We start from the raw sequence: 22,484 nt of genomic DNA, 5'->3' as shown, positions 1-22,484 counted from the left end.
TGGAAACAAATAAATAACTTACTATATTCATAACTATCTTCAAATATGAAAAAAAAATATATTTGATTTGTACATTTATAGCATAAATAACTTCTTTTTAAGACAATATTTGTTTGAATTTATCTTATGTTTGGAATGGTTGACTTCGAGTTATAAAAAATGAAGCAGTTAGATGATTTGGTTTTTACGTTATTTTTTTTCTATTAAAAATATTAAATTACAGTATATAAAGCCATGTACTATTTTCATATTATGTATTAAAAAAATAGAATAGAGAATGAAAGAAGAATGTTGGATGTTATGAGAAGAGGGAAATAAATCATTCACTACCACGAGTGTTCATAATCAAAGCAATAATCATACCATATAAGCCTAAAACTTCACTGAAAATTAAGATTAAAACGATACCAACGAACAATCTTGGTTGATGCATAAATTTCCTTACACCAACATCACCTACTATCCCAATAGCATAACCACTACTTAAACAAGCAAAACCTACACATAACCCACATCCTAAATGCATAAACCCATTGAATAAAGTATATTCTTCGCTTGGAGAAATGTTACCGGCAATTAAAACAGCGACAACTAACCCATAAATGGCCAAAATACCTGACATAACAACAGGAATTAAAGATTTCATAATCAATTCAGGTTTGAAGGTACCAATACCTGAAATACCCAAGCCAGACTTTGCAGTACCAATACCGGCACCGATACATGATAAGATCATTGCAAATGCACAACCTGCAAACCCAAAGAATGGGGCATATAATGGAGCATATATGTTTTCTAACTGTGTACTAGACATTGTGATATATGTTTATATGTTAAAGATGTATGTATATTGTATTTGAATTAGCTTTTGATTAATTGTTGATATAGTTATGCAGCTATAATATGTGAAGCCCCCTATTATCTAAAGTGATGTGTGTCTGTTGAAAACCCTCAAGCTAATAGTCCACTGGTTAGGCAATTTAAATATAACGTGTTAATAGTTTATTGAAATGGCTAATAATAATGTCTTAAATTTGATTTTTTTCAATCTTTTATTGCATTGTTTCTAGGGCATTTTTAACTTCAAAAATGTCAAAATTCGTCATATTGTCAAGTTTTTCAAGCTCGCGCGAAGTCGCCATTTCTGGAAAACACCCTTCGTGCGCGGGTAATTAAAAAGTTATATAAATCCAATATTAAGGTAATTATTCTGCTAAGAATTTCTCTGATTAATGAGTGTTATATATTTTATTTTTCAATGCTTTATGCTGTTACTAGTTTCAAAGTATTATCTATATCTATATAACTCATTTAGATATTAATAAAGGCAGTCACTGCTGAATCTTAAACGTATTCAAAAAAAGACGTCCTTATAATATGTCGCTTATATATATTTAGTAATAGAGTAGTAATTCAAGTACGTTGTTAATTCTTTTTCACTTTAAATTGGAAAATTTTACTCCTTAGTTACTTTAAAAATTTGCTTCACTTCCTAACTTATATAAAAAAAATCACTTCTTTTACAATTTTTCTTTCAATATTTTGCTCGTAAAAACTTATTTGCTGATAATACACAACCAGTTTGGATTCTAAACAAAAGATATGCGTGTTTCTTGCCTAATTAAATGTACTTCAAGTCGAAGGCATTAATAAAAATCATTTCATCGTGTTTGCTTTATTATATAATGATTATTAAATGTAAAATGGTTATGTGCGGGTAACTTGTTTTGTTTTGGCGTATCTAAGAATGTAATGAGGAACACGAAAAGGTTATGTAGCTCTTATTTACTAAAGATAGATGGTAAAGGGGCATAAAGATGATGAACAAGAATAACTCCAAATTATTTGTAATGAACATTATATGACAAAAAACTTATAACAAAAATATGGATACAAGAGATAAGCCAAAGATAAAGTTTAGAACTGGTCAAGTGAATTGCCTATTCAAACAGCTGTTTCTAGCACTAGATGCAGAAGCACGCGCCCAGATTGAAGATCCTTCTTCTGAAGAATACATTGTGGTAAAGAATATTCTACAACGGTTTTTAGTAGAGACTTTTATTGCATCTTCGCCATCTATTAATGTGGTAGATAATAATTTAAATGTTCAGGATATTATTTTAAATACACATTCCAAGTATGTTGAAAAATATGATCCAACTTTAGAAAGGAAGACAGTAAGCGAGTATAGACGGTGGGAAGATCTTATAGCAACAGTTTCAGAATTAAGACATACTGGGCCTTCGACTATTGCAGAACGTTGCGAAGCCCCAGCCAACGAAATGCTAAGTATTGTAGATGCCGCTATTTCCGAATTAGATAACGATTTGGTTAAAGAAAATATCGTTGAAGATAGTGAGGAAAGTGATAGCAAATTTAATATTGATGATGAATCATTAAATGTGCTTGTCAATCAGTATGAGAATGGGATCATATCTTTGTCTGATACAAAAAATAATATGAAAGATACAAAGTCGGCAATAGAACTACTTTCAGAAATGTGTAACGAATTATCTGAGGAACCGCAATAATGGTTTTTGCATGACAGAAATACTAATTAGAAAATTATTTTCAACTATTTAGACTTTTTTTTAAGCTTAAGTTGAGAAATTCATATACACTGAATACTAATCAAATTAATTATTCCAGGAAGAAGACATATCCTACTATTAGTACAATAATAATTTACCAGAGTATTGTTGATAGTTATTGGACGTCTTTCGTAGCAAGTAGTAGAGGACGTGTAATCAAGCTATAAGCATTTCAATAGTGCATACGGACGTTCCTGAACCACAATTGGGAATTTTTTTTCCGTTTTTTATTTTTATTTTTTTTTAATTATTTTTTTAGCGTTATAATAGTCCTCATACTATATAACTAAGCTTCCTCTAATTAATAATTCACTCTAAATATTAGGATCTAATTAATTTTAACAAATTTGCTGACATCTTGGAGGGTTTTTTGGCTTTTTTTTTCCATGTTGGAAGAATTTCTCGGTCTCGGCATTTTTTTTCCTAGATATTTCAAATTTTCAAAATCTATATCTTGTTTAGAAAACCCAAATACAGATTCTATCAATTATTACCTCTTTTATATCTTAATATTCAATTGAGAATTTAATATTTTTAGTAAATTGTGTAATTGTCCAAATTTACAATTATAGATATCCATTACTTGCTAATTGTGGTTATTTACTTTAAGAAATCTGTCATATTTAAGGAGTACTAATATGAATAATAACGATCAAACACATGGTACTTCTAAAAGAGCTTTGTCTCTAGATGATTTGGTTAATCATGATGAAAATGATAAACAAAAATTGCAGAAATTAGCTGATGAAACAATTATCGACCAATCTAATTCTTCAGTGATTAACACGAGTATATCTAAAGATACAGAATCAACTCAATTGCCTACATTGAATAATATCACAAACCCAACGAATCAAGATTTAGTTGATCGTACAAGGGAAATTCCTACATATTTTAGTTCAAGTGATGATGATGATGATACTGGAAGTGGTTCAGGAAGCTTTAATTTCAACTTTGATAATAAAATGTCTTTTGATTATGATGAGCAAGCTCAAAAATCCCCCGTGAAAGAACCAACGACCTCTTCTTCTTCTAATAACAATACTACTAAACTTGTTGCACCAGTACTTGCTCCAGCAGCCAAAAATATTAGTTCTGAAGAACTGGACCCTATTGCTGCTCCAATAGAAAATAAAAATAATGAAGGTCAAACTATAAAAGAAAATGAACCAGCGGATATGACAATGGGCCCTCGTTTACCAAATGTTTCATCTGTACCAGATAGTACAAATAATCCTACAGTACCCCCCAATAAAGTTGGGAAATCGGAAACAAATAATGAATCTACTAGTACCAGGCAATTAACGAAATCAGAACAATTAAGTCCTGAACCTGAAAGGGAGGTAAGTCCAAAGAATGATAAAGAAGTTACTAACGGGAAACTAATCAAGGAAAAGGCAGCTACTCAAACTAAAAAGCAACCAAAGAAGAATACTAAGCAAAAGGTCGATAAAATTTTTGAAGAAAAGACATCTTCAAGATCAAAACGTAACAATATAAAGAAAGATTTAGAAATTTTAAATGACATTTCACATTCAACAAAACCAAATAAATATAAAGAAGTGCCAATATGGGCACAAAAATGGAAGCCATCAATTAAGGCCTTACAAAATATTAATACTAATGATTTGAAAAATATTGATACCTCGTTTTTAAATATTATTCCCGATGATGATTTGACAAAGTCAGTTCAAGATTGGATTTATGCCACAATATATTCTATCCAAAGTGATCTGCAAAAGTATATTGAATTAGAAATTAAATTTGGTTTAATTAAAGATACCAAAAGTTCGGATCGTGTCACACCTCCAATTTCTTCTCAAGCTATCTTTACAAATCTAGATTCTCACTTAAAACCAAATATAGATGAAGTTTTGTTTAGAGAATTGAAAAAATTTATTAAAAATACCAGTGAATTAAACGAGCATGTTGGTAAGTTCAGCATTATTGAGTCCAACAATCGTGATTCATTGTACAGAGTAGGTATATCTACACAAAGGCCAAGATTTTTAAGAATGAGTACAGATATGAAAACCGGGCGTATAGGGCAATTCATTGAAAAGAGAAATATATCAAGTTTATTAATATTTTCACCTAAGGATAGTTATGATATGAAAATATCAATAAATCTCGAAATTCCAGTACCAGAAAGTGAACCACCAGAGAAATTTAAAGACCAAAGACCAATTAGTGAAAGAATCAAAGATCGTATTAGTTATATCCATAATGATTCATGTACAAGAATTGATATTACAAATGTTAAGAATTTGCATCAAGGTATTCATGGAAAGGATACAGAAGAGACATTTGAAGTTGAATTGGAGATTAATACACCAGCACTATTAGCTGCTTTTGAAAATATTTCTACCAACTCTAATGAATATGCATCTTTAATTAGAACATTTTTAAATAATGGTACAATTATTCGTAGGAAATTAACTTCATTATCATATGAAATTTTTGAAGGTCAAAAAAAAGTTAATTGATTGATATTCCTTTACCTACATTTATAATTATTGTTTCTTTACTTTGATCCTCTATGTGTATTCCTTTTTCAGTTTTATTTTTTTTTTCTTTTTTTTTTGATGTTTGATTCTTTGAGACAGTAGTATACCAATTAACGATGCTTATAGATTTAGTTATGTGTTTCTTTGTAGATATTTCATTTTCCATGCCCTTATACACTTGAATATCGATATATTTATGTAGATAGAAGATTTGTATTATATTTTTTTTTAAAAAAAAAAAACGGATTAACCAAGTATCATACATAAATGGCTATTGAGAATACCGATTAATATTTTAAATCTATTAATAATAGTCTATATGGGTTTGTATTAATATTAATTTTGATTATGCTATTTATATAAATATAAATATATGGATGGCTAATTATCTATATTAGGGGAATTTTATGAGATAAATATTAGAATTTGTAGAAGAAGTATATCTTTTCAAAGAATAAGATAAATATGATAAATGAGAGAAAGCATATCTTACTTAAACGAGTTAAGGGAATGATAATAATGTTAACAATATGAAATATTATAAGGAATGGAAATTAAAGTAAACCCGATTAATAACGAGCTGTGAATTAGATTACATTTTTATCCTTATAAATACCAAATAAATAGGCTAATCTAATCACTATCAAATCCTTTGCCATGTTGATACTATCTCTAGCTAAAGCCATTTTGGAACCATCAACTTCATGCCAAGTAATCGGTACTTCAATGATAGGGATTTTTTTCTTCATCGCTAACATGAGGATTTCTACATCAAAAATCCAACCTTCAGTATGCATAAATGGGATAATTTCATTGATTGCGACTCTATTGAATAATTTAAACCCACATTGAGTATCTCTAATTGATTTAACACCAAAAACGTAAACAAATCCATGGAACCCATACATCAATAAGTTTCTAATAAATGATCTCTTTACAACAGCATCAGTACTAACCATATGTGCTCTTGAACCAATTACTACAGCGGGTTTCTCTGAGAGATTCGTTCTTGTATGTTTTTCAATTTTTTCAATTTTTTCCATTTCATTAATTAATTTAGAAACACTTGCAAATTGACTTGCACCATCAGCATCAGCAAATAAAGCATAGGTACCTTCGACATGTAATAAACCTTGTTTCACAGCACCACCTTTACCTCTGTTTTGAATAAATTTGATAACTTTTAATTGTTCTGGTTTTAAATTGAATTTTTCTTGTGATAATTTTAAACAAAAATTCGAAGTATCATCGGAAGAACCATCATCAACAATAATAATTTCCCATTTGTTAGGTAAATGTTCATTTAAGTAGTTAATAGCATCCTCCAACATTTTACCAATTCTTTTGGTTTCATTATAACTTGGTACCACGACTGATAGAAGGATATCTTTGTTTTTCTGTTCATCTGAAGTATTACTTAAAGGCTTTCTTACATGTTTACCCTTCTCATCAATGGTCAAGTATTCCAATTCCTCTGAAAAGGGTTCTCTAGGATTATGGGAGAATAATAATACCACAAAATATATAGTAGCTAGTACAATAATAATTGAAGTGAAAAACATATTAGTTAGGTTCAAATTTTGCTGTATAAATTGTGGTACCACAGATAACATTCTTTTGAAAGTTACCTATCTTCCTAGAGGCTTATAAGTTCAAAATACTTAAGCTTCAAAATAATAAGGAACCTTGAAAAATTCGTATATTAAGGTGACTATTAAACTTTATATCCAAAATTGTGACACTATTGTTTAATCTTGGTTTTACATCAGTGGAATATCTTTAAATAACTCTTCCGTTTTGGGAGAGAAGTTGCAAAACAGGAGGTCGGCTATAATTTCTGTTTTTTTTGAAAAAACACGGAAATAAATAATAAGGAGGAAAAAAAATTGTTGAGAAATTTTAGCCAAGACGTCAGCGACACAAAATGTTAAAGGTTTCAGGATAATAAGGAAGAAACGAGAAAAATGCTTAGGGTACATAATAGGTATGTAGTATATAATATATCTATCTATATATATATATATCTGTGTGTGTATGTGTGCATGTGCGTATGTGTGCATGTGTATGTGTATGTTTATGAGTGTGTGTATTGTTTATACAGTATTAATAAATGCAAGGTTAGTAGTTCTTGAACAAGTCATTTGATTTGGAAACGCCGGATAGATCATCAAAGTCATCGTTGTTTAAATTATCATAGTTAAAAATTGTGGTGGGAGAAGATGGCATAGTAGGTTGCTTTTGGTGAGATTCATCGTTGGTCAGTTCGTCGTTGTCTTCGATATCGAGTTCTTCACTATTAAGCTCTTTGCTGATCTCATTGTTGTTAGCTGTTTCGCCATTTTTAAATTCTAAATCGTCCAATACCGAGTTTTCTCTAATGCTCATCATGATTTTGGTATTGGATGGTTTAGAGTTATTGGGGGATTGGTTGGATGGGATGTTGACTAAAGATTCGAATTTCTTTTGTTTAGTATTTACATTTGTGGAACCTATTATTGGCGAAGTGTTTTCTTGATCATAATTAAATGCAGAATATACTTGATCAGACATATCCATTAAGGACATAGACATAGAATCGATTGGAGAAGTTCTGTCCATATCACTATAGGTGGTAGTACTTTGTTTGTTCTTGTTGGCGTTTGTAGTGGTACCATCCATATTATGGGTAGTAGTTTTGTCCATATTGTCAATAGTAAACCCATTCATATCATTGGGTGTAACAGTAGAAGGTTTATTCAATTGGTTATATGATAGGTCTAAATTTGGTGTGTTGAATGGATTATACTCATTTAACCAATTCATATCAGTTAATTCTTGGAAATTAACCAGATCAGTATCATTTAGAAGAGATAATTTACGATTTTTAGATTTTAATAATTTTTCATCTTCTTCAATGGTAGCTTCAGTAGGTGGCAAATTTTCTTTATCAGTATCCATCATTGGATGGGTTTCAGAATTATTTGACAAATGCAAAATTGATTGACCGCTTTTAATTTTCTTGCTGTCAAATGATTGGCTTGGAATAATTGGAGTAGTATTGATACGTGTAGCTCTCACTGGACCGTTATTATTATTATTATTATTATTATTATTATTATTATTATTATTATTATTATGTACTATTTTCTTTGATAGATTGTCTTCTCCCGTTGGTGTTTGGTTGCGAGCTTTTTTCTTCTTATTTAGCATAAAATCAAATCTTTTACTCACTGAGTTCTCAATTTTCATCTTTTGAATGGAATTATCATTTTGCAAAGCGGATATTTGGTAAGTTAAAGATTGTGACATATTTGATTGCTGGTTATTAGAATCAATTTGTCTATCAGCCATGTATATTTTATGAGCAATTGTGTTTATAGAATTATTACCATTAAATTGTTGTTGTTTAGGCTTCCAGATCGGCATCGATTGAGTTCTTTCAGCTTTAGGTGCCGGTTTAGGATTTGTTTGTCTCTTATTATTAACTTTTGTCACACGATTTGTAGATTTTTTCACTGGGACGATATGTGGAATAAAACTATTATTACTAGTAGTGGTAGAATTATAATTGGGTAATTTTTGTGTAGGAGTTAAATTTTGTAATGGTACAGAGGTAGTCGTATTAGTAGACATAGGTGATTGTGATTGTGAGTATGAATTGATATGAGTATTTGTTGGTAATGGTGTTGGGTCTATTGGTATTTTAGCATCTAATGTATCTAGTTCCTTCGAGTGAGATATTTGCATAAGTACTTTTGAAAATCGTAGCTTGACTTCTAATGTTTCAGATGGGTTAGAATTTTTTTTCTTGAACATACTTCCAAAAGTAGAGCAGACACGGCCTGTGACATAAAAATTCTCAAGCTCATCATGAGGCTCATTATTAGAATCAGAGTTATTATTATCATTGGCATGTTTTAAATCACGTCGTATTTTAGACAATAAACCTAAACTTACTAATGGTTCATCAATTTCACAAATATCTTTGAAATAAACATTAAAGTCATAACCGTTTTGAGTAGATTTATGGTTTAATAATTCAGGAGAACTCTTATAAACCTCATTTAAGACTGATGATAAATGAACCATACCTATTCTTGTATATGACTGGGACTCTGATGAAATATTTGGGTTTGGAATAGAGGCAATGTTAACACTATGTGGAGTCCTAGACCTTGTCAAGTAAGTGCCTGACGCGCCATCTTCTAAGGAGTATAATACCTTTAAATTCATATATTGGTCTTGTGACATTGGATAATATTTTATTTTAATTTATTTTGTTTTGTTTTATTTTGTTATATTTTGTTTTGTTTTGTTTTGCTTTGTTTTTTTACGTGGAAGAATGTGAAGTTTTATTATTGTTAATTATTATATTGAAGCAGTTATTTTTAAAGAATGAATGAATGAATGAATGGTTTAATGAAGGAATTAGGATTAAGATATATATATATTTTTTAAATCAAATATATTAATATATTATTTTACTTTGTTCACAGTCAGTATAGTGGAATAATTTTTGTGAGTTAGTTATACTAATATGCTGTGACAATTGGACAGGAATGTATATATATAAAGATATATTTCTTTTGTGGTTTGAATTGATTTTACTTTTCTATTATATAGAATGAAAAATAAAAATTTAAAATAAAAGACATGACATTGATGAATAAACAAAAAATGTCAGATCTTAAATAGCGCTTAAAGTTTTCTCTCCCTTCAGGAGATCTCACTAAAAAATTATGGTGTTCTTTTTTTTTTCACATTTTTGTGTTGACGCGTCATTTCTCATTGGCGCGTAATCTTTACGTGTAGCGCATTTGATGTGTTTTTCTACATGGTGTTCTATAGACCGCAAAATATATTAAAAAAAAGTGCTAGCAATTTGCAGAATAAATACGGGTTTATAATGGAAGTTACTTAGATAAATAAATAGACATAAGAAAGATAAAGAGAGATGATTGTAGCCATTAATGAGTTTAATTATGTCTCTGAGTGATGAGAGAGTGAAGGAGTAGTTTCTTTATTTGTGCTCATGAGTGTGTTCACAAATATCTTCAGTTAGATTGTTTGAATATTTGGAATTTATATTCTCGAATTCAATACTGTCTTTTTTAATGTTAACAAATTTTTTCAATAAATCGTTTCTTAAAGAGAATCTTATTTTTTCCAAATCTTGTAAAGTAATTGGTACATTTTCAGGTACTGTTAAAATCATATCTAATAGCATATTTCTACCAGACATGATAATAGACAAATTTTTTAAAGTGCAATATTGTTCTTTTCCTTGGACTTCAATAGTCTTTAAAGAATTCAATATATGATCGTTAACATCTTTGTAACGTGAATCTGATTTGGGAAGAGCTTTATCAATTAATTCTTCCACGGAAGAAATAATCCCATCTGCACCAGCCTTAATAACCAACCCTGAAACAATCAACCCACCTACTGCATCTAGGCATTGGATATCAAACATATAACCTCCTGTGATAGTAACCAAAGCTACTAAAGACGTTAACGAGTCGACACGATGATGCCAAGCATTTGCCATTAAAACATTGGAATGTGAACTTATAGCAATCTTTTTTGTAGCTTGAAACACCCACTCCTTGGCAACAATAGAGGCAGCTGCAATCCAAGCAGCATTTACATTGGTAACATCTTCTGGGACACCATGAGAATGGCTATGGCCTTGGCCAAAGATTGCATATACGCTTTCAAGAATAGTGTGAGGAATTATAGGCCCCACAACAGCACACAATGAAGTCCATCCTATAGATACACCCGCTGCAGCCAAAATGGAGGAAACTGCTAATGAACCAACTGTTTCAATCTTACCAAACCCATATGGGTAACTTGGGGTTGCTTTCCCTGTAGAGTAACCTACTGAGAAAAGTGTCAAGAAATCAGAAACTAAATCACTCAATGCATGGATAGAATCAGCTAATAATGCCTGAGAGTGAAATACAACACCACCAATAGCTTTACCTGCAGCCATGGCCACATTAATACCTAATCCAATCCAAGTAATTCGAACACCCGGGTTATTCTTGAAAGCATCTCTGCTTAATACAAGCATGGGGTTAGCTTCAGAATGTGAATGGCTATGGGAATGAGACTGACCATGGGTTTGTTCCAATTCTTCGCTCTCGTTCATATGTGTATGACTAAATTTTTCTTTTGATTTAACCGAATCTCCAGAAGATTTGGCCAATACACTATGTCCATTACGAGCAGTCCAATGGAAGCTACAGCTTGATGAGAAGCCATCCTTACGACCCAGAAACTGGGTCCCTATAATAATATTATTATTGGACACGTAAATAGAAGACGTTTTTAATAAGCCATATTCTCTCAAAGCTGCTCCCTTAACGGGTACCAATCGCAAGTGCAATCTCCCTAACAGCATGATGAGTGTTATAATGAGTGAGAGATGCGTCTCAATATATGTAAAAAACTATTCTTCACCTAAGAAACCGTTATTTAACTAGTATGAAATATCTTTTGCAGAATCAATTTACAAATATCCAATATTGCATTCATTCGGTTTCTTTCGATCTGAAGCAATGTAAATAGGAAATGGGAAACGGGAAATGACACCCTTAATGAACGATTCTAATTCAAAGGTTTTAAATAAAGCCAATATCCATTGTGGGACGTCTATCGACAGGTTCAAACTTTATACCCTCTAGATAGTCGAGACCCTAAAGGTCCCGTAGTTTAGTTTCCCCCAGATCTTGCCGTTCCAGCTGGCATAAATAGGCAGCCGAGAATGCTCCTATATTATGTAAGATTGATACGCATTGAAAAAAAAGGGTGCTATAATTACAAAAATAGGTGACGCACGTGATTTTATCAAGAATGCCACTATATAGAAATTAAGTAATTTGGTAAGTAAGTAATGATTTAGAATGGTATGGGTAGTAGTATTCTATAGTTAGTTTATATTGTATAATGGTCGTTAGTTATAGTCGTTTATAAAGTATGCAGGATAATGTATAGTTATATATGCTTACAAATGATTTCATTCGAAGGAGTAATGTGGGACGTAGTAGTATGCAAGAGTGAGCAACGATTCTAGATGTAATGAGAATCAGTAATGATACGCAACCCTCTATCAAGGATATGTTGACATTGGATCTGGTTATCGTTTTTAAGAGAATTTTTCAAAGCTAGGGAAATGTCGGGCATGTTACAGCGGGAACCTTGTAATTTTCTTAGGAAGAACTTAATTAATGGAATAGGAATATTAGTATCAATTTCATCGTTTTGATTAAAAAGGTTATGTTGTAATTGATAGCGGAAGACTAGAACTCTGGCATACAAGTTGACCAAAGTATTCACTAATGTTCGATCTGGTACAAGGTTCAATTTAAAACTATTGATTAGGACTTCTTGGAGATCTTTGAATTCAAAAAGATGATTGGATTTTGTTATTTCATCTGAATTATCGGTGGAACAATAGCATAACGAACAAACAAAGGCGACTTTTGGATCATCTGATGATTGTAAATTTTCATTATCAATACAATCTATATGATACCATTCTTTGCAAACTTCACACTCAATCATGGTACCTCCAATATCACCTTCTCTACAATAGCAATATATATCTGGTCGAATCAGATCGGAATCCGTAGGTATATAAATATCATTGATGATATCCAGGCTAGTTGAAAGGATAGTTTGCCAGTTTTTGGAAATATTTATATTGTCAAAAAATTTCTTATCATAATCAAGTTTCCACTTTTCACAATCATCCAAATATTTAATGTAAATCTTTTCATTAGAAACTTCCTGGTAGGTTAGTCTTTCATCCAATTTTGAACCGTCGAATCTTTTAATTATTTGGAAAGTTTCTAATTTATCACCACGAATATTTTCAATTAAATCAAATAAATATTGTTCATTAATTTTTAATTTTTGTCCAATAGAAAAATTTGTCAAATTTATAATATCATTTTTTTCACTCCCCTTAATGATTCCTTTTAAGATTTTTAATAAATTGTCACTAATGTTAATATTAATTAATGAAGAATATTCAAGAACCTTGATAATTTGTTGCAAGTTCAATTCATTAGAATAATTGATATTTTTCAAAAGAATTTCATACTCTTTAAATAAAGATTCCAATTGGAGGATGTAATTCTTGACTATTTTCAATTTAGAAAGATCTTTCTCTTGGCAATATTTCAAACCAATTTGGAAAAAATTATAAAACATAGGTAGATATTCTACAATAGTTAATTCAGTATTAAAGTTCGTATTAGTTTGGATAAAATATTTGTTAAATAGATAATTCCAATTGGAGTAAAGAAATTCGTGGATTATTTGCTCCTCAAAATTTGGTTGTATGGGAAAGTTCAACGATTTCTTTAATATTCCAAGAATTTGAGATAAATTCAACAGTTCCGTTGTCTCATTTTTAGATTGCCATATTTGAAATTCTTCCTCTAATTTTCGATCGAAGTCACTAATCTTACGTATAATTATATCAAGTTCTTGAACGTATTTTAAATCTTTGAGATCAATGGGAAATTGATCTAGTTGTGACAGTAATTCGTGAATATCATCAATTCTATATTTTCTATTGGGTCTAATAATTTCATTCATATTTAAGTTTTCGAATACTTTAATAACCGTAATATCATTTGTAGTTTGAAATTGAGAATAATATTCTATAATAGCTTGACATTTGTTTAAAAGTCTGTTAGATTCTCTTGTTAATTTCATAACAAATTGATTATCTTTATATTTGCCTTTATTAACAACGTTTTGAAATGTTCCATATTTAACTTTGGTACTTGACTGTAAATTTTTTTGAATTTCTATTGGTTCATCAATATTTTGTTCATTTTTTAGTAGATCAATGAAACTTTGCAATTGTCTTTCATCGATTAATTTCAATAATATTTCATCTTCAAAAAGGGTATGTAGAGTTATTGATATGCTAGAATTGTGAGAGGCCATTTTATTGAAAATTAAAAATATTTTACTACTACGATTATTAGTATTCGTATTACTCTCTTCCTTAATTAAAATATCTGAATTTTGTAAAAATTCTTTAATGGAAATTGTGATTGAATCAACATTTGTTTCAGTAATAATAATTTTAGAACCTCTAGTGGAAGTGAACGATAAATCTGAAATGAAATCAAATTTATTGTTTGAAATTTCTTTAAATTTTATGGAATTTTTATTTAATAATGACCTAAATTTATACCTTTCAGATAATTCTTTAATAATGTGAGGCTGTAGCATATCCTTTAGTTCTTTATAATTTGATTTATTTAAATTTGGGATTAATAAATTTTTAGGTTCGTCTTCTAATAATAAATCCTTTGTATGTGATGATACTACATTCATTAAAAACTCAAAGGGATTTATGCCAATTAAATAATTATTATTTTCCATCCATTGAGAAGATTGCAAGGAATAATGTATTAACCAAAATGATGGAGCAAATAAATTATACTGAGAAATATTTAGGCCCGTGGAAATATTAGATGTAAAAGTCTTTGGTAGAACAAAGATATAAGAATCTTGTTCTTGAATAGCTCTATAAAATTTAATGTCATTTTTCATTAATATTTCCGGGTTTATTGTAGGAAAAGAAGAATTATATCTTAAATGATTGATTTTTTGATTAATATTTGAATATTGGTAAAAATCTTCCAGGAGATTATGTTTTATGAAATCAGGAGAATTCCTTTTATTGGAACTGCTAAAAATTTCATAAATTTTAGTATTCAAGAATTGATCATTCTCATTCTGTTTAGAATCTATTAATTCATCAATATATTGATTTTGATTTTGTATTAATTTTTCAAATTTTTCAAATTCTGATTCAGGTATAATATACCAAATTTTGGAATAACCAAAATGATTATAATCAATCATTGGTAAAAATAAATCATTTGTAGACCAATTTTTTTTAGATAGAATCATATTTATATTATAATTAGAAGTTGTTATTGAATTTGTATCAAGATTAAAATGACTTAAAAATGAGTTTTTATTTAATGAGATTTCATCTAAATTAGTTTTGATCTTTAAAGGTGATTGAGTTAAATCAATTGATGTTTGAATATCTAATAATTCACAGCGGTCAATTAAAATTTCATTCAAGAAAATTTCAAAATCATCAATAGTAATATCATCTATATTTATATTAGATATAGAATCAATTAATTGGAAATTCTTGTCATTTTTTTCAATAAATTCACTGAAATTATAAGTATTATCTGAATTTGAAATTGATGGTGATGCAAAAGTGTTTAAATCTATTGAAGTGTTTGGTAGGTAAAAATTTCGTATTTCGTTGGGTAAATTGATACCTTTATAATCTTGGATAATTTTTAAACGTTTATATGGATGTAATTGTGGATTTAGATTTGGATCTATTGATCTTTTTTTCAAATTTGGGTAATTATGAGTTGTATTATCTTTATCGTATGATTGGAAGCCTAATAAGATTTTTTCATAAACTAATATTAAGAAATCAATAGAATCTTGTATTAGGGGTAAATGTAATGCTTGTAGTATTGAATACCAAATCTCCATATTTTTATCTTTGAATGAATCAAACCCCCCTTTAGAATTAATTAAATTATTGAACTCAAATAAATCAAGTTTATGAGATTTAATCTTTACGAATTCATTTTCTAGTGATTGATTTGAGTGTTTTAAAAAAACGTATAAATCATAATAAAAATGAAATCTTTCTAATTGATAATTTTTTGCAATTAATGGTTGACTAATAGTTTGAAATTTCAAATTTTTTTCTAAAATTGTCTCTAAATTTTTTACATTTCTATTAGAAAATTTAATTTTAATTGCACCATATGGTTTTGCAATATCTCTTAGTTGATCATATAATTGGCCCAAATCAGCTGGCCCCTTTATTATTGGATCATCATGTAAATCTAAAGTAGGTATTAGATTTCTATAAGTTACTAAATTTTTATTAATATCATTATGGAAGATTTTAGCTGGGAAATCTAATGAATCATTATTAATGATATTAAAACCTTTAGTGTTTTCAAACATAATAAATAAACAACTTTTAATTTCTACTTTATTTCAAAATATTGTACAATATTGTTGTTTTTTTTATTTTCTGTTTGCAATTGTAATTTTATTGATAATTTTAAAATACTTTTTAAGACAATTTTTTAAATAACCATACTAATATGTTTATTGAAAGCACTTTTTTTTTATTTTCTATTGAATTTCCAATAAAATTTGGTAGCGGAATGAAGTTTTAGAATTTTGAATCTTTTAAATTGTATGAATTTTATAAAATTTAAAATTTCCACGGAAGCATGACGCCGAAGGGCATGGGCCAAACCAAATTAGGGTTCACGAAAGACTTAGGGTTGGTGGATTTTTCGTTTCAGATTTATCGATCGATTTTTCATAAAAGATTTCTCTAGTAAAATTGATCAGTGGTATGTCATTATATGAAAAGATATTCGTTTATAGTTTGATGTAATTTAGTAGTGAAGATTGGCAAGTTTTTGGAATTTTTCTTTTTCAGTTGTAACGTGAGTTAAAAGAAAAAGAATCTCTAGCTTGGCTGAACGCAATGTTTAAATTTAATGTAAATTAATAGGAATGTTCTCTAACGGGTCATCTCCTGAAATTGTTCACGTTAAAGGCAAATTGCCCCCATTAGCGTGATATATTTCTTTACGGAGTATCGTGAAGAGTTAGATGAAACCGGGGTATACAAATGGTGGGTAAGGTGCAAATATTTCCTAAATAAGTATTCAGAGCAATGTTAAGAGTATTGTATCTTTAGTAAAAAAAAATAAGAAGAAGGAGACTAAAAGTTAAGCACAAATAAATTGTGATACACTTGGCATTGTGATAGTATAAAGCATGATTTAGAAAAAAAATATTATTAATTTTGATTATTCGTTGATATTTTTTGTTAAATATGGTGAAGGAATAACGTTCCAAAGTAATGTTGTTTTTTTATTTAATTTTTATTTTTTTAAATACATATGTTTAAACTAAACTAAGCAGATCTTAAACGATATAAAACGAAGTAATATAGAAAATTATTAGAAAAATTAGGGTTCTACCAAAGTCCCTTTTTGTTTCTCCTGACGTCATCATCGTAGTCTTCCTGCATCATTCCATCGTTTCTCGAGTTTCCTCTACCAGAAGAGGTATTTCTCTGGGATGATCTATTACCAGATCTTCTCGAAGTATCATAATCGTCTTGCATCATATTGGCGTTACTTGTATTATAATTGTAATTATCATTATCGTATGATGATCTAGTAGTGTTTTTCTTGGTTCTAGGCGATGTTCTGGAATTTGGATGCATCTTCATATCTCCCATGTCATCATCATCATCATAGCTCAATCCTCCATACTCATTAGAATGGGTCGTGTTCAAAATATTATCATTACCACTATTCCCATAGTTTCTATTAGAAGAATTTGTTCTCATGTTATTACCAGAAGAAGAACGAGAATTCATAGGTTTCTTTTGATGAGACCCATGAGTACTATAATTACGGTTCTCGGACGTATATGTATCGTCGTTCATGTTGGTATCGTACCGATCACGATTATTATTGTGGTCATTCGAATGACCACTCAACTTATCAGACATTTTATTCCAGAAATTCGACATTTTTTGCTATTTATTTGTTTCCTTCTTGTTCATGGTGATTCATTTTGCTTGTACTATATCTCAAGATTTGTTCTTTTTATAATTGACAAGTCAATAAATTGAAAGCATATTTAGGGGTAACTCTACCAATTGTCAGATATATTCGGTTGTATAGTGGTGAGCTAGTAGTTAAGTTAAATATTTATGGTTAAATCACACGATCATTCTCATATATATGCGGCACGTTTAAGGGTGTCCCATAAATTGCGTCATACCACATTATATTTTGTCGTCTAATCAGATATATAGTGGCGCATTATTTGTGACCGATAAAGTATTACCCGGTAATTAAAATGTGACTGAATGATTTGGTAACACGTGCATTTTTATTGTCTTATATCTCCGTTTATTTCCTAATTTAGTATTTCATTTCGTTTTTAAATTGAATTTTCTTGAGTTGGTATATACTATTTTTTCGAGCAAATTCCAAGAGGAATTTATTCTAAATTCGGAAACTATTCCGTATGATTGTGCCGATGAGAAAGTTCCCCGCATTTTATTTACTAGTAAAATTATTCGTGTTTCTTTAATATATTATAGTGACTCTTCAAAAAAAATTTTATTATATACCAATTTCCTATTAAATGAAATACTGCTTTCGGAGTTTTAAGAATGATTTGTTTCTAATTTATTTTTTGTTTTTTTTTTTGAAATACATATTTGATAATAAGTGTTTAAGAATAATTATCTATTAATCTAACCCCATTTTTTAAAAATTTTTCAAAAGGATATTGAAATTTCACACATACACACACACATACACACACACACACAAATATATATATATATATATATATATATATTTACACCTAAGGTTGTCAGTCATGAAATTGATACTAAATTTGTTAGTGTCATTAATAGTGTATTGCCCATGGTTACCATTCGTAAATGCGGAACCCACATTATTTGCCACGTCTTTGGTCACTTGCAAAAAGGACTCAAAGTTATATGCCAATAGTTTTGATGTTACTTTTAATCCAGAGGACAGATCGTTACATTACAATTTGGTCATGACTTCCAATATTGATGATTATATTACGGCAACTGTCGACGTTTATGCATATGGATTCAAGTTCCTCACCAGGGAAATAAATTTATGTTCCATTGGTTGGAAACAGTTTTGTCCCCTACATTCAGGTGATGTGGAAATAGAATCTGTACAGTATATAGAAAAGCAATACACAGATATGATTCCAGGCATTGCTTACCAGGTCCCAGATATAGATGCATATGCAAGATTAAGGCTCTACAACAACGATTCCGATTATTTGGCCTGCATCGAAGTATTTGTGAGTAACGGTAAGACTGTTTCACAAATTGGTGTGAAATGGGCCACCGCCATTGTGGCTGGTTTGGGTCTTTTGTTGTCTGCCTGTCTTTCCACCTTTGGTAACTCCGCCGCGGCTTCACATGTTTCAGCAAACACCATGTCTCTGTTCCTTTATTTCCAATCCGTGGCTGTCGTGTCTATGCAGCACGTAAGACATTTACCACCTATTGCTTCTGCTTGGGCGGAAAATATGGCTTGGTCTATGGGGTTGATTAGAATTCATTTCATGCAAAAGATCTTCCGTTGGTATGTGGAAGCTACAGGTGGGACTCCGACTTTAAATTTGACCTCCACCATCACAGCCGTTTTAACTCAAAGGAAAAGAAAAAGATTGGTCCAATTATCTAATTTTATCAAGAGAAATGTTAAATTGTTCAAAATCGATTCGTACTTAAAGAAAAGAAACTTCGGGGATACTCTTTATGGTAATGACTCAGTGCTTATCTACAGAGGTATTAGACGTATGGCTTATTCCATGAATATCGAAGATACATCAGTGGTCTGTACAGGGTTTACCTTCTTTGTGTTGTGTGGGTACGTTCTTGCAGGGTTCATTATTGTCTCCAAAGCTTGTATCGAACTAGCAGTGAAACAGAAATGGATCAACCAGTATAGATTCCTCACATTTAGACAAAACTGGAGATCGGTGTTAAAGGGTTCCTTATTGAGATATATTTATATCGGGTTCACCCAATTGACCATTTTAAGTTTCTGGGAATTCACAGAGAGAGACTCTGCTGCAGTTATTGTCATTGCATGTTTGTTTTTGGTGATGGCTATCGGTCTAATGCTATGGTCTGCCTACAGAACTACATATTTTGCAAGAAAATCTATTGAAATCCACAACAACCCAGCTGCATTACTATACGGTGACAATAAAGTATTGAACAAGTACGGGTTCTTCTATACGATGTTCAATGCGTCTCATTATTGGTGGAACATTGTGCTTTTATCCTACATTGCGGTAAAGGCATTATTTATTGGGTTTTCTCAAGCGTCGGGCCAAACTCAATCCTTGGCTTGTTGGTTATTAGATGTGGCATATTGGATTGCTCTAATCATGTATAAGCCATATTTGGATAAACCTACAAACATTGTGAATATTTTCATCTCTACCATCACTGTGGTCAACTCATTCTTATTCTTATTCTTTTCTGGTCTATTCAATCAAAACTACGCATCTGCTGCCATTATGGGGTGGGTATTCTTTATCATGAATGCTGCAGCATCGTTTATCCTATTAATGATGATCATTGGCTTCACTGTATTAATGGTATTGTCCAAGAACCCAGATGTCAGATTCAGACCTGCTAGCGATGATAGAGCATCGTTCCAAAGATATTCCAAGACAGAAAATACCGGTGTTTCTAAGAATGTTGCAAATGAATTATTTGCCCTTGGTGAAGTAGCCAAATACCATCAAGAAAACTGGGAAGATGAATTGTACGAACAAAGTAGTTCGAGCAAATCAGAGCCTAAAGAGAACTTTGTATTATTGGAGGACGAAGTTATTGAAAAACAAGATGATTACATTACAGCATCCTCAGCAAAGGGATTGTCCTAAGATAACTTGCACACTCCTTAAAATAGCAATGTAATGGAATCTAGTATTCGTAAGAGGAGTTTTGTGCAAATACCAAGTCTTTACATAATCTCTGATGAAACGTAATGCGTTCTGCTATGGTTGAACTGGTTCAGAAGACTCTTATCATGAAATAAGGTTCATTCATATTTCATAAATGCCCACTAGTTCTAGTAAAAAGTGGCAGTTTACAAAATAATTTCGCGTAGCCAGTCTCTGTAATCTTACTGCAAGCAGCGAAATCCTTTGGTTATTGTCTCTTTATGGCATTGAAAATTCCAAGACTTGATCTAGACCAATAAAACGCGAAAAGAATAAAAAGTTTTACCGTCGCGAAAAGAAAAAAAAATGTGACAATTCTTGCAAATGTTATGGCCCAAAACAGATCAGATCAGATCCCAACAGGCACCCGCTGATCAGGGGACTGATCGTATGTGGTTGCTCTTTTAGGTATCTGATTTTTCGTTGAACATTCCTTTTATTTTGCTTCTTTTTTAATATTCTTTTTTTTATCTTGGAAACGAAGTTATTTAGTTGGAACGAACTTCTTGGGACACTCGCTTGGGTAATGGCGTCTATAAATAATTCCAAGAATTGCGTAGTATAATTATATTCCTAACAAAAATGTATTCTGTAAGAACCTAGTTCTAATTATAGAATCGTTTTCGGCTTAGATATACGAGGGATTTTATTAGAATGGAAACAGGTTCCGACGGAATGATTTTCTATAATGATTGGTAGAAAAAGGCTTTCTTCAATGGAAATTCTTGGATATGTTTAAATTTATGATATGAATAAAACATTTCCCTAATTTTTCTCTGTAACCTAAAAACATTAATTATAATATATAAAAAAATACAAATATAAATATTTTATAGTCTTTTCTGCTTCACAAGCTTAATGTAGTGGTAAGAAGTAAACAAAATCAACAACATCAGATTCAATGTACATCTTGATAGTACAGTTGTTTGAGTAGTAATCATATTAATATATGCAGGCTGAGCAAAACATGGCACCAAACAAAAAAACAACAGCCCTAACCCATACATGAGTCTCAGCCAGTCTCAGCCAGTCTCATCCAATCTCGCATACAATATCCTATATCAATACCATCACTCCATGGCCAATTCACCATTGCCCTTTTACTCATGGATTATTATTATCCACCCACTCTTAGATCACCATTGCCATTACTGACACCTCTATTTGCTGACACAAAAAGAAGGCAAAAAAGAGAAAGAAAACCTACTGACACGCACGTGACCGATTTCCGCATCGTCGTATACGGCCCCGCCATTTCCCGTTTAAGCCATGCTCGTTTCGAGTTCAGCCAGTCTTTTGCCCAAACCGGATATGCACCCAAATCTGGCATACGATCCCAAGACAGCAACCTGATCCGGAAAGCGCCCAGAACAGCACGCAGCACACCGCGACGCGCGACGCGGCCGCTTACAGCGGAGACCAGCCCGCAGGCCGCGCCAGATCGGGAAACATGGAGGGGCTGTCCCGCGTTTCACCAACCATCTAATTATCCGTGATTCTATAAGGTAATGAATTCACTATTGCAGTCATCAAATATTTATTAAATTTCTTTTTATTTATTTACTTTTTCCAAGTTCCAAGTTCCAATAATAAATTATATTTTTTTTGTTTTATTTTTTTGTCAATTGCAAATTAGATAGATAATTTATTCTCTATTTGCCATTGTAATGTAAATTCGAGCTTACTTTTTGCTTAATTTCTTAAATTTTCGAATTTGCAATTAAATCCTAACTTAGCCTTCATTCTAATCCAACAAATTTAACTACAC

General features: G+C 30.8%; 9 protein-coding genes across 9 annotated transcripts; 3 read left to right on the top strand and 6 right to left on the bottom strand.

Annotated features, from left to right (window-relative positions):
- Window positions 1-319: 319 nt before the first annotated feature.
- VMA11 (H(+)-transporting V0 sector ATPase subunit c') lies at window positions 320-814 on the bottom strand (the record flags this gene model as incomplete). The annotated part of the gene is made up of 1 exon (XM_004177493.1): window positions 320-814. The coding sequence occupies one exon, from the start codon at window positions 812-814 to the stop codon at window positions 320-322; it is 495 nt and encodes a 164-aa protein (XP_004177541.1).
- Window positions 815-1,886: 1,072 nt separating this feature from the next.
- Window positions 1,887-2,531, top strand: NSL1 (MIND complex subunit NSL1; the record flags this gene model as incomplete). Its single annotated transcript, XM_004177492.1, has 1 exon — window positions 1,887-2,531. The coding sequence occupies one exon, from the start codon at window positions 1,887-1,889 to the stop codon at window positions 2,529-2,531; it is 645 nt and encodes a 214-aa protein (XP_004177540.1).
- A 698-nt stretch (window positions 2,532-3,229) lies between these two features.
- Window positions 3,230-5,077, top strand: CET1 (polynucleotide 5'-phosphatase; the record flags this gene model as incomplete). The annotated part of the gene is made up of 1 exon (XM_004177491.1): window positions 3,230-5,077. The coding sequence occupies one exon, from the start codon at window positions 3,230-3,232 to the stop codon at window positions 5,075-5,077; it is 1,848 nt and encodes a 615-aa protein (XP_004177539.1).
- A 608-nt stretch (window positions 5,078-5,685) lies between these two features.
- ALG5 (dolichyl-phosphate beta-glucosyltransferase) lies at window positions 5,686-6,711 on the bottom strand (the record flags this gene model as incomplete). Its single annotated transcript, XM_004177490.1, has 1 exon — window positions 5,686-6,711. The coding sequence occupies one exon, from the start codon at window positions 6,709-6,711 to the stop codon at window positions 5,686-5,688; it is 1,026 nt and encodes a 341-aa protein (XP_004177538.1).
- Window positions 6,712-7,216: 505 nt separating this feature from the next.
- On the bottom strand, window positions 7,217-9,328 carry SPT21 (Spt21p; the record flags this gene model as incomplete). The annotated part of the gene is made up of 1 exon (XM_004177489.1): window positions 7,217-9,328. The coding sequence occupies one exon, from the start codon at window positions 9,326-9,328 to the stop codon at window positions 7,217-7,219; it is 2,112 nt and encodes a 703-aa protein (XP_004177537.1).
- A 769-nt stretch (window positions 9,329-10,097) lies between these two features.
- On the bottom strand, window positions 10,098-11,483 carry TBLA0A02160 (cation diffusion facilitator family transporter; the record flags this gene model as incomplete). Its single annotated transcript, XM_004177488.1, has 1 exon — window positions 10,098-11,483. One exon carries the CDS (start codon window positions 11,481-11,483, stop codon window positions 10,098-10,100), a length of 1,386 nt encoding a protein of 461 aa, XP_004177536.1.
- A 668-nt stretch (window positions 11,484-12,151) lies between these two features.
- Window positions 12,152-16,123, bottom strand: ECM5 (Ecm5p; the record flags this gene model as incomplete). The annotated part of the gene is made up of 1 exon (XM_004177487.1): window positions 12,152-16,123. The coding sequence occupies one exon, from the start codon at window positions 16,121-16,123 to the stop codon at window positions 12,152-12,154; it is 3,972 nt and encodes a 1,323-aa protein (XP_004177535.1).
- A 1,036-nt stretch (window positions 16,124-17,159) lies between these two features.
- On the bottom strand, window positions 17,160-17,723 carry GRE1 (Gre1p; the record flags this gene model as incomplete). Its single annotated transcript, XM_004177486.1, has 1 exon — window positions 17,160-17,723. The coding sequence occupies one exon, from the start codon at window positions 17,721-17,723 to the stop codon at window positions 17,160-17,162; it is 564 nt and encodes a 187-aa protein (XP_004177534.1).
- An 863-nt stretch (window positions 17,724-18,586) lies between these two features.
- On the top strand, window positions 18,587-20,656 carry TBLA0A02130 (transient receptor potential ion channel family protein; the record flags this gene model as incomplete). The annotated part of the gene is made up of 1 exon (XM_004177485.1): window positions 18,587-20,656. One exon carries the CDS (start codon window positions 18,587-18,589, stop codon window positions 20,654-20,656), a length of 2,070 nt encoding a protein of 689 aa, XP_004177533.1.
- Window positions 20,657-22,484: the final 1,828 nt, after the last annotated feature.

This window comes from Henningerozyma blattae, chromosome 1 (genome assembly GCF_000315915.1).
Source record: "Henningerozyma blattae CBS 6284 chromosome 1, complete genome".
NCBI lineage: Eukaryota > Fungi > Ascomycota > Saccharomycetes > Saccharomycetales > Saccharomycetaceae > Henningerozyma > Henningerozyma blattae.
Note: the sequence above shows the minus strand (reverse complement) of the source record. Positions and strands in the feature narration are given on the sequence as shown.